At 38.0% G+C, this 12,335-nt stretch overlaps 2 protein-coding genes and 1 pseudogene across 2 annotated transcripts in view; 2 read left to right on the forward strand and 1 right to left on the reverse strand.

Annotated features, from left to right (window-relative positions):
- LOC140946620 (proprotein convertase subtilisin/kexin type 5-like) overlaps positions 1-9,362 on the reverse strand; it is a 33,025-nt gene extending 23,663 nt beyond the window's left edge. Inside the window, exons 1-2 of the mRNA XM_073395735.1 lie at positions 9,100-9,362; positions 6,677-6,778 (exon numbers count right to left, since the gene is read on the reverse strand). Coding sequence (XP_073251836.1) covers positions 6,677-6,757 — 81 coding nt within the window. The 5' untranslated portion in view covers positions 6,758-6,778; positions 9,100-9,362. The remainder of the gene's footprint in view (positions 1-6,676; positions 6,779-9,099) is intronic.
- LOC140945339 (uncharacterized) overlaps positions 1-12,335 on the forward strand; it is a 554,440-nt gene that overhangs the window by 390,409 nt on the left and 151,696 nt on the right. The window lies entirely within an intron of this gene.
- LOC140946619 (uncharacterized) overlaps positions 1-12,335 on the forward strand; it is a 56,093-nt pseudogene that overhangs the window by 25,921 nt on the left and 17,837 nt on the right.

Consider the following 12,335-nt stretch of genomic DNA (forward strand, 5'->3'; position numbering starts at 1 on the left):
GTTTTAAAAACCGTCCCTTTTTAAATGAAGCCAAGTCGGCAAAACCTTTAAAACTTGTGAAAATAAGTTGTATTTGAATGAGAATAAAAATAATTTTCCTTTCATAGGCTTTGCATTTCCCCCCGTTTTTGACAGAAACTTGGGATCACTCGGAAGTGGCCTAGTGCATGTACAAATCATTTGTTGCTAAGACTTCTCTTTTTTTTCCTCAAAGGGGATTATTGTAACACATTTTATGGTTATCCTGACTGACGCATGTACACCTGCTCTTAATATTTAGGCACTGTTTACAAGGAGGAGGGTAGCCCCGGTGCTAGGGTTACCCTAGCACCCGCATATTTCTTCTTTTTTTCACACGACGTGTTTACAAGGCAGATAGGGTTACCCTACCTGAGTGCTAGGGTTACCCCAGCAAGAGGGTTACTCTACCTTCCTTAAATTGTCGAGTAAAATTGACATGTACTCCTTTTCGCGCTAGACTTATTTTCGTTCACCCATGGCCAAACACAGTATTAGAGACCTATAGATTAGAGAAAGAGGACGACTACGTAGACAAGATTTGAATTAAAGTTTTATCGCATATTCTAAGAAAATTGACATCCCCCTAAGCTTCACTTTACCTTTTTACAACAGAAAGCTAGAAGGGTTATTTTTGTTGAAGGAGGTTAAATCCCCTCCCGATTCCAACTCTTACTTCTTGCTTTTATAGTCTGGAAAGACTAACACATTTCCCTGGCCTATTTTGTCTATAATAAAACGACGGAAAAATTGCCAATTTTTGACCAAAACCATGGAATAACCCGTTTCGAAAAATCCCAATTTGCCGACTTTTTTAACTTCTTATTTTTAAATTCCGGAAAGGATTTTTTTTCCTTCTAGAATATTCTCAAACAGATTTTCATGGCCTATTTTTTGGCTAAAATAAAAAGATGGAAAAATTGCCCATTTTTGACCAAAATTGTGGACTAACCCCTTTGGAAAAATCCCAATTTTTCGACATTTTTAACTTCTTGTTTTTATAGTCTGGAAAGGCTTTTATTCTTTCTAGAATATTCTCAAACACATTTTTCTTGCCTATTTTGCATATAATAAAAAGATTGAAAAAATTGCCAATTTTTGACCAAAACCATGGACTAACCCCTTTCGAAAACGTCCCAACTTTTTAGAATATTCGCAAGCACATGGACTAACCCCGCGGTCGCGGATTCCTGGGTTATCGTCCACGATCTACAGAGCTACCTAGCAATTAGGTAAGCTATACCCCTTAATTTACTTTGTGAAATGTGGAGCAGTATCATCGACTGTTATGTGATAAAATTATTGCAGCCAGAAATCAACGTAATTTATGTGAACCCCGTATTTCTGTATTATTTGATCCTGTCCGTACAGCGAGATCCAGTGATATATCCTACACAATCGACTAGAAAGGTTAGACTTCTCTTTCGGTCACTCCGTGTTTTCACTTTTAATGGTTCATTCAAACGGGGGAAGTTTGAGTATTTTGATATCTAGCGGCATGAAAGCAACAAGCAAATTTCCTAGGCTGCTCTTGAAAGTAAGGCCGTATTCGGCTGTTTCCTTCCATTTTCGAAAATTTGCTTTTCTGGTTTACTTTGATGCGCAGATCGAGGCGGTGGATTGTGAAATATTATTTGCCAAAATTCGTGGAAGACAAACAAATTTTTCTCGTCCTTTTCAACCTTGTTTTCAGATTTTTCATGAACGTGGAAAAGTATATCCCAACAAAAGTTACTTGAAAAAGCGTTGTTTCGGAACACTCTTGTATTCTTTTATGTTTGATTTTGCGTCCAAGGAGGGGGGGAGGGGGGGATGGGGGGAACACTGATGAAATTGAGTTTTGATAAAGCACTGTAAGCTCTCAGGTTCATTTCACAAGAACCCTCACCATTTGGAAGATGATTTTATTCTGATGATTACACATGTATTCTATGATGATTTGTTTATACATACAAAATTGGCGAAAAACGAATGTTAATCTTATGCTTAAAATTTTTTCTATCCAAAAGATTTCTTCATTCTTGAATATAAATTCATATCCATGACACTTTACAAATCCTGAATATCTAAAGGGGTATTGCTATAGTTATGAGCAACAACAAAATCCCATAGGTGTAACTTTTCACTCTCCGATAGAGATAATTCTTTTGATACTACTGGGTCTCATATATTCAGTATTTACAAGTGCACAAAAATTTAGGAGCACTTTGCTTGCCAGTGTCAGGTTGGCATTTTGTATACGCATTAGTGTCATAATCTGCACAAGTTGCCAGTTACGTAAAATTGCCCCTGAAAGAAGTTCATTGATGTTCCTGGAGTTGCAAGAGCACAAATTATGAAAAATTTTATTTGCCTGTTGCAGGAGCTCCTTATGAGATGCTCAGCACTAAACCTTATTGATTCAGGTGACAGTCATTGAGGACGACCCCATGGTCACATTCAAACCAGTTGCACTTTTGACTCAAGCCATAGCAGAGCTGATACAAAATTGCAACTATCTGTTTCTTATTTAACCCTATCCTGTCTGCAGAATGTGAAGGGTCTATCACTCAATCCCGAACTGCATCAAATAGCCTTGGTGCCCCAGAAGACATACAGACAAGCCTTAATTGTATTTATTGAGTCATACATTGGCTCATTTGAAGCTACCATAAACTCAGACTTTATACAGATCTTTCTTTAAGATTCTTGAGTTCTTCTCATGTTGAAATTGAATGAAAATGAAAAGTTAGAGCTTATTTTCTCTCATTTTCAATTTTTTAATCCTCAAATCATAAGAACTTGGCCCCAAATAGATATGGGCTAGTCAAGGTGGCTAACGGCTTATTAGTACCATAAATTATTATTAACACAAGTGCAGTAGAAAATACCAACAACAAAATTTATGAAAAGCAAAAATGAGTGCAAGCAAAATGGAAAAGAGAGACAACCCAGAAGCAGAAAATTCACTTCAATATTTCAGAGAGAAGTAGGGGGGTTATAGATATGACTGCGGTCTTTAGTATTTTAAGTATTCTCACTGTTGTGGGCATATTTGTAATTTTCTAGTACGTAGAAGTATAGGGAGTAAATTAAAAGGGAGAGGATTTTTCAGGGTTAGGGTTACCTCAATAAAACACATCTGTAATATGAAACATCTTGTACCACTTTCCTCTCTTGGCTCATCTCATTCTTTATTTTAGAGGTATAGGGGCATCTTGGAGTCAAGAGCCTCCATATTACAAAATTCTGCCTACTTCTCTGAATATAAGTAATGGCATCACACACATTTAATAGATGTTATGCTTTGGGACTTAAGTTTTATAGCATCTAGTCAAAAATGGAAAAATACAATTTCGTAGCCCCTGGGTGAGATATCTTGGAAATGTAGTCGCAGAACTAGGGCACCGCAGAACTAGGGCACCGCACCTGGTCTGGACACTAGTGGCTAGGGTGGGGTATCTCTGAAAAGTAACCACTGGCAGAGTCGCTGCATTGAGGTTACACATCTCTGAGAAATGGGGCGTTCCTGAACCATAACTGACGTGAAATCGTATAAGTGCAAGGACATTGTCGCAAGAATTGTAATTATTACTATCTAAATAGACTAGCATTTAGAATTTTTTTCACAGCGTTTTATTCAAATCTCAAGCGTAAACGTTTTGTACTCGGTCGCAACTTACATGAGGAGATTTTTTCCCAGTTAACCAGTATTTTAATAGACACGTTTTGCACCTGTTACAAAGAATCCCATATAAGCTTGACGTGTCCAAGCACAAGCCAAAACACGAAGCAATATCACTCATGGACCACAAACCGCGAAAAATTGTGAACGATCTGCGACTTATTAGCTCTGAAACCAATCTCGCATATTACACAGAAAACTTTGTTTTTTCTGCACTCCATAAAGATAGACCAGATAACCAAGACGATGGTAATTTTTGAAACAAGCGCCACTTTTCTTTGCTGCATTCTCTGCGATCCAATACTACCACAAACTTCCGCTCAGCGGCTCGCGCATACTCGCAACGTTACCACTTGTTGTTGAGCTTTAGCAACCACGACGACGACCACAACGACCACTTCAAAAAATTAATAGGTTTAATGACAAAAAAAAAACAGCTCTGCACATACATCACGCTTTATAGTGCATTTCTTTAACGCCCACTGCACGACTACAACGTGAAACCTCCTAATTTGACGCTTTATGGAGGACGGGGACATACTACGGCGAATTTCCCTTCATCTTTTTGAGCCTGAATAAGATCCTTAAGAATTCATTTGCAGGAAAAGTCGCCTAAATTTGACATATTGAGCGGATCCAAATAGACGCGATTAAGTTTGAAAGAACGGAAAGTCATTTTTTTATTTTACGGTCGTTTTCACTGCTGTCGCCGTCGGCCTTACTTAAGGTCCCTTATAAACTCTCATGGACAATAGCTCTCAAGCAACAGCTTTTGAGAATTCACCTATTATTTTTAAAAAATAATTTTGCACATGCTTTCACTTGATGATAGATAAAATCCCAAATGATAAAACAAAAAAACCCTCAGACGTTTGTCCGCGATGAAGGCCGACTGTGCTACCAAGCAGGGATTCTTTCGTTTTTCGTCGTGTGACATTTTGGTGCCATCGTAAATTAGTCTCGTTCCCAGATTTTTCGGGGATAACTTTGAGGCGTCGCGATTACATCGATCGTATCGGGGGAAGTGTGCAGGAAAATCGGAGAGGAGTTGTTACTGGAATACTAAAAAGTCAGTCAGTTTAAAGTTAAATAAATAACTAAATAAATTAATTAACAAAACTTTAATGGCTTACACGATTACTGTTATCATCTGTCAACTAAGTTTAAAATCCTACATCCAGTTTTTTTAAAAAGCTAGGAAAAAAAACCAATTCATAAGAACTTATATAAAAAAATTCTAATGGTAAAGAGGCATATCAAAATTACACGTATAGTTAATAATACATCGCAGGTATTATTTTTATAACACCTTTTAATATCTTGATTTTCAATTCAGAATTCGTTTTTGTCTTTTCATAAATTATGCGTACATGTGTACGTGGATAGGACGAAATTCAAAAGAAACAGTTCTTTGGTGTACCATCACGTGGTCTGAATCGAAATAGGAAAAAAACATTAAGGCTCTAAAAACTTTATCTAGTTTTCATAAAATTAAAGAATTTCATTTTCCAGACATGGAAAGACATGGAATTTAATTGTTAGTTTTGGGAATTAATGTTATGTTTGGTAGATTAGTTACTGCAGACGTCAAAGCAAGGACAATGTAAGATAGAAACGAACAATTAAAAAGTGCAAAAGGCACGCATCTTGGACACAAGAGTTCGTGTCTGTCAAAGGAACCCTTCTTTTGATGTTATTTGAATGTTTTGAAAAACCCCCGGACTAACTTTTGACGTTAGAAGTTTCACTAAATCTTTTGCAAGTTTTGGCCGAATTCGCCATTTTCGCTATACTCGCCATGTTCGTCAAAAGCGCCACTTTCCAAAATACCCCTCTAGACATCTTCCTTGAATTTTGAGTTTTCACCAACCCGCGGTGGCGATTTTTCGCCAGACTTATCATTTTGTCAGATTTGCCATTTTCGCCGAATTCAGCCACTTTACCAGGGGCGACTTTTGACATATCATTTGAATTTTCGTCAACCCTCTAGCAAATGCCCACCACATTTGCTTTGTTCGTCAAATTTGCCACTCTTCAAGAGGCCCATTCAAAATATGCACGCTGCGCCTTCGCTAATTTTTTATGCCTTTGAGTCATTTCCCACATATTACAATCAGCACAATTATGCCATTCCCCAAGTCATTCCACAAGTTGTTGTTTTGGTTCGTTCGTTTGTTTGTTTTTGTAATTCATTTTTTGCTCGGATAGCATCAGTAATTATAGTTTGACCTACTATTTCCCCCGAAACATCGCAAAAACGAAATGTCGATTAAAGTTGCCATCGCTACATTTCAACACCATTTCGATGGTCTGCAAAGAGTATAATCCATGAAAAATTGTCTATTCATTTAGATAAACGAAACTATCTTTCAATTATTTTCAAACCAATGGGCTTCTTTTCCGGTGGAAAATGTTTCTCGCCCGATTAAAATTCTGTTTTACAAATGGTGCCCACTAAACGGTCTTCAAAACATTTCTCTCGTTTGACCGCTGTGAAACGCGCAGGTCACCAACGCAGGCTATCTTGTTATTGAAGGCCCTTGTAATGTTAAAGGAGCTGTGTCAGGAAATTCAGCCAAATTAGGAAATTACAAAGTGCCCGTAAAATTAAGAGAAACATAAAAATAACTGCTTAAAACTTTAAAGGAAGGTGAAGATAACATAACAGAAACAACAGATGCCACAGATGGGCAGAACTGAAGAAGATTGAAACAGGTTGAAGTTAGGGTTTTTGAAAACTGTTCAGCCTAACAGATTTTCAAAGTTGATCCCTGCTGCTTGCAACTTCAATAATAATGCTCAGGAGACATATTTGTTTGTCACGGATCTCTGAATTTGTCATTTACATGTAATTTCTTTGCTTACTTTAAGTTCCATAGCGATTTTGGGCGAGTAACTGACAAAATTAAACAAAATGAACTGGACTGCCGTGACACAGCTCCTTTAAAAGGATCTAAATTACAATTTCAGACAAAACCAGCGATCAATACCCACCGTGTAACCTTGACCAACGATAAAACAAGGTATGAGGGATATGGTGGTAACATAAAGGTAAACGAAAGTCTCCAGTTTCATCTTTTCTTTTTATGATGGGTCCTAAAAGGAAAATCAACTTCATTTAACATTTTATAACTCTTGAATAATTCATGAGGTAAAGCAAAGGAGATCATAGCCGAACTTTGTTAATAACTATAATTAATTACCAAAATTAATAACGGTAAAGATAAAATTAAAAAGATCATGGAGAGATACAGGATAGGAATTCCGCTTTCTTTCTCTCGTTCCAACAAAGGGAAAGTACAGTTAGTAGGAGAGAAGCATGCGACACGACGAAAGTTCTGTTACACGATCGTATTAACCAGTTCCCAAATCAGCCAACAAGAATAAACGACTTCTGATTAAAGAAAATGTAACTTTGAACTTATTTGCCATGGTTTTTGAAGAGCACAATTTAAAAAAAGTAGCATAATTTGGAAAAACTAGCATAATTTGGCCAAAAAAAGAGCAGTGTTACTGGCAGTGCTACTTTTACCAGCACAATCTATAAACGCCTACTTCGTTACCATGGAAACTATGGTATAAAAGATAAGATACTTTAAGATGGCTTTCTAAACTAAATTGGCCGTGCGCAGCCTGAGCACCAGTATGGCGAGAGTTTTAAAATCCGCGCGACGTCCACACAAAACAAACATGGCCCCCAGTTTCAAAATATTCCCCCAAAAACCGTTATTAACTTTCTGTTAAAGCTCCTTGTGCAAAACGTTTGGCTAGTGTAGGTCAAACATTTATGGGAGGAGACAATGTTACACCAGTTACAAGTCACTATCGATCTCCATAAGAGTAAATTGTATGTAAAAACGAAGCAGAAATTTTCCAAAGACATCAATTCTTTCGCTTCAAAAGTAGACAAACCAATTTTATCCTTTCATGGACAAACGTAAAATGGTCGAAGTAAATGGTGAATGAAAAATTTACAAGGAAAACAAAGAAGTAAGTGCACTAACCCTGAAGGAAGCAGTGGTACTGTTTCTGACCCTCAGTTCACCGTCAGTGGAAAGATCTGAAAGATCGAGCCAAGTCCCGAAAAAACACTGAAGATTATTTTCACCGACGGAGGTTCTCGGTCACTTTATTTCTCTTACATTTGATTTGATTTAAGAAATTCCAGAAATGGCTTTAAGGCAAGATTACAGGCAGTGTAAATTTTTATTGTTTTGTCGACTCTATCATAATGTTTAAGAAATTTATCAGAAAAAAAAGGTTTCCTACTGAACTTGCATTCTGATAGAAGGAACCTTTCCATTGACGAACCAACATCCTTGTACTTAAGTTCTTGTTTCAAAAGTCCTTCAACGCGCAAGCAAGATGCGCTAGAAAATGTTTTTGCCCAACGAAAAATAATTTTAGAGTCACAGATTGACCGTTGACGAAAGCAACAGTTGTCCGTCGAGAACTACGGTCTTGTACGTGCAGCTGAGAACGTAATGTACGTTTTTTAGATCGGCGTCATCTTTTACAGCAGACTTTTAAAGAAATCTATCCCTAAAGAAGAACAAGGTTGAAAAAGTACCGGCAGTGGGCTGACACTTGAAGATCTGCAAGCAGCGAACAGCAGATTAGCAAATGAAGGGCTTATTGCGATCCTTGCACAACCACCGTCTTCATCTGCGATGATCGCCATCCGCACGAGTGACTACCACGGGTTGAATTTTAGCTACAATGGTCAAGTACTTCGAACAAAACATCCAGTGTTAAGAATAAAATTAAATCCGCTATCTCTCCTTTTTCAACTGGCGAGATATCACCTTAATACAATGGCTTTCGTACTTTTCGAAGAAACCACATGTTTTCAATAGCTATGTGCATTATGCGCATGCGGGCGTGATGGCTCGCGCGCGTACTTTGTTCATACGACCCCGAACCACGCGCGTTTTCCGGATTTTTGTGACGTCAGCGCAGTTAATTAACGGTGAATTTCTGGCGTTTTCGGGTAATTTTTTTTTTAAAGATCGCCTCATTTCTTAACAGTTGCAGTACCTTTGTACTGTCCTTTTTTTTTATTAAAATCTGTGAGATCGGAGCTAATAGCTAGTGGCAAAATTTAAAGACATTTCACCGAGGGAAATAAGAAATATTAAGAAAAAATGATCAAAAATGACAAAATTACTGCCTGTTTAAGGATGCGATGTTGCCATGGCAACGGCCTTGATCCAGAAGTTGAAACTTAATAAAGGAGCCTTCTTATATGACGAAATAGCAATGACAAGGTAAATAGATTTCATTCGTAACGTATGCTAGATAGCTAGGGTTATTAGTACTCTAGGAGCCACCTTAAATAAAGCTAGAATAAAACTGCTCTCACTTAGTCAAATTGCAGAGGTTTCTCTTGTATCTGGCAATATAAATACCATAATTACCTTAAGTGAAACAACTGCATCCACTTTCTGTGTTTAAAGGCGCTGGTAACTGTTCTGTCACCAAATACAGCTTTTTAATTTTCTTGCCGCTCCAAACGATTATCTAATCGACTGACACCGCAGCATTTGAACTTGTTCTAAAAGCCTAGGATGGTCGGATGATATTAGTCTAGACCACCTTTCAATTTTTAATTTTTTGGCAGCTAAAAAGAGTCAGATTGTTTTTTTTTTCCTTTAGTAATAAGGGAAGCTATAGCTGATTGATCGAGGCTGTGTTTTATGTTGACCCGAGAGAAGCTTAGCTTATTTTAAGGGTCAAAAACGTGTGGAAATGCTTTCCTTAATGCTGAGGCAAATTATTTGTGATTGGCAGAGTCTAGGAAGACATATGTTTGTCGAAAACGCGGCCAAAATTTCATCACGTTGAAAGGCTAGCTCCCCAACTCGGCTAGATAATTTTCCAGCACATTAAAAACTATTTCTTAATTGTTAAGATAAGGCATCGTACTGCAAGTATGCTCATCTATTATAAGGCAATGAATTTATTTACAGCAGTTGAAAGAGATCCAGGAAGGTAGGTATATGAAAGGATACCTTTTCTGTCAAAAATGTTATATAAAATGGTGAGGAGTTGAATCTCTGGGCAGAGCCTCCCCATATAAAACTTTGTTGAATACCCCCCCCCCCCCTGAACATTTTCATTGCTGTTCTCACAGCTGACATTTCCTTGCTGCTATTAGTTTTAAAATTTCCTTTGTTCAAGCGGTGCTGTGTAAAATGCCACATGATGATGATAAAAACGCAGACTCGGCATACGTACTTGCTGATTACATAATGAGGACTTGTTTGCTACTGCAAGCCCTACTGCAGGCTTGCTAAGTACTGGGTATTTTCTGCCGCCACCCCCATCTCCCCGCTTTTACTGCTAGTTCTTGTGACACACTGTTAAAGTCAGTAATCCACATTCAAAAATTTTAGCCTGCGTGAAAGGCGCAAAAAGGGAGGGGAAGGGGGAGAGAGAAAAGCGCGAAAGAGGGGAAAAGGGAAGGGAGCGCCTACTATAAGAGCCGTTGTTTTTGTATTCCGACAACCATTTTCTCAACTAATCCGATAATGTCAATACGTGAGTCCCAAAGACACGTAGGGGCCGCTTCTCAGCATGGTCCGAACTTAATTGCTTTGTTTACCGGAAATTGCCAAGTTGAGACGCTTTTTTCAAGTGATATATCATAACCGAGCAAAGTAAAAAATTTTTATTATTTTTTTTATCCAGCATCAAACACGACAAACAAAGACTACGAGCAGTCTTTTTTTACTACTCGCTGTCTACGACAAACAATGCTCAGTTTCGTGTGAATACACAAAACCTTTAGTCGTTCCTCATCAAACACAATGGTCACAACGAAAAGAACAGCGACCAGCCTGAGACACGAATAATGAAATAGGAGAATTATAAACAATTGTCAAAAAGCTCAGCGGATAGTTTTTACCAATTCTTCAGCTCTCTCTTTACAAACCATTTAGAAGTTCATTCAAGAGGGTATATGTTTTTGCGGAAAAGGCAGTCTTCTGAATATAGGCATTGCAGATGTCTGGCAAGAATCGTAATCGCCTTGAATAACCGCTCGGTGTTTGGACAAACCCAGTAGACAAAACCTCGTGAGCATCTCTGTCTACTAAATAGGCTATTACAGTTGGTTCTAGTTCGGGTTTTAACGTGATCTTCAAAAGGTTATGTCAGCAGAACACCGTTTTCTTGATATCATGTATCATGTTTGTCTCCCACTAATACACGCCAGGAAACACGCCAATAAGTTGCTCATTACGGTTCAGCCAATCAGGAATTTGCGGACGCCAGCGTCCGCAGAAATCAACAAAGTGGGGTTCTTATAGCAGGCGTCCCCAACCCTTTCTCCCCAATCCCCATCCCTTTTTTGCTTTTCCCTATTCCCTACTCCTTTCGACGCCTGCTACGCGGGCTAAAACATATTTTCGTCAACACTATCGCACAAACAACGCACTAGTTTGAAAATTGATCGCCATTCAGGAAGGAATATTTATTAATCTCTCAGTTTTCTTGGAAAGGGACACGCTCAAAAAAATGATATCAGGTTGGCACTTTGCCTTCCTCTACCCGCGTACACACCCATTATCTTTTCCTTTGTTGCTGATATATTATTTCATCTTGTTGGTCTTAACTTCCTTGTGGGACAAGATAAAAGAGAGAGATCCTTGTCTGTAAAAGAGAGAAAAGCTAGGTGAAAGTTTAAGGGGCACGGTAAGGACCAACGTCAGTGAAAAATGGTAAGTATCGCAATTCATTTTTGCACCCTTAGAAATCAAAAAGGAAGGATTTTTTTTTCCAAAGAGTAAGAAAAAAGCATTTTCTGATTTTTCGCAAGCTGTAATAATCAGTAGTTGATCAGGGGCATCGGAAAAGCAAACATGGCCTAGAATTCTCTACTGGCTTAGGACGGCTAAAAAATTCTAGATGCCCGTTCCTTTCTGTGTGTTGATTTTCGAAGCAGTTGACTAATAAAAATCCTACGATTTTCTAAACTTTATTTTTTCACATTTCACTCCCCATGTTTGGCTATTTTTCGTTGAAAAAGGAAACCTAACATGTTGGGATGAAAATGTAATAAAGTCTCACTTTAGTAAAACGTTAAATTGCATCTAAAATTTTCGGGACATTAATACCTAATCCCTAGTAATCAAGAAAAGACTCAAGTTCCTCATAGGATGACCGAAAAGATAAAAAAAATTATAGCGCCGCTTAGAATGCATTTCTAGAGATCTTAAAGTACTCTGTTGTGGGTAACCTAAAAAGTGTTTTCAATGTATTTAGGAGGAAAACGTCGTTGGATGCGCCTGGTTGTTGAAAATGCGGCGTCTTTCTTTCTTTTTTTTTTTCCGGGGGGAGGGGGGGGGGGGGTTAAAGAATTCCTTTGAAATTTCTTATTACGATATATGTGGCTTTAAAAGTTGTAATTAAGAGTTTAGATATTGAACATACGCATCACTGAAAAAAAAAAAAAACTATGACAAAAAAACTCGATACACGGAAAGTACGCCGTTCTGCTCCCTAGAACTAGAATGTGCTGGTCCTTCGTAGCTCACAAGTCACCGATAATCAGTTATCCATTGTAATTATTATTTCATTACCGTGAAACATTCTGCAAGTTTTGTCTTGTGTTTCAATAAGTTTTGTTGTTGTTTTATTGTGTCAAGCTGAG

This window comes from Porites lutea, chromosome 8 (assembly GCF_958299795.1).
Source record: "Porites lutea chromosome 8, jaPorLute2.1, whole genome shotgun sequence".
NCBI lineage: Eukaryota > Metazoa > Cnidaria > Anthozoa > Scleractinia > Poritidae > Porites > Porites lutea.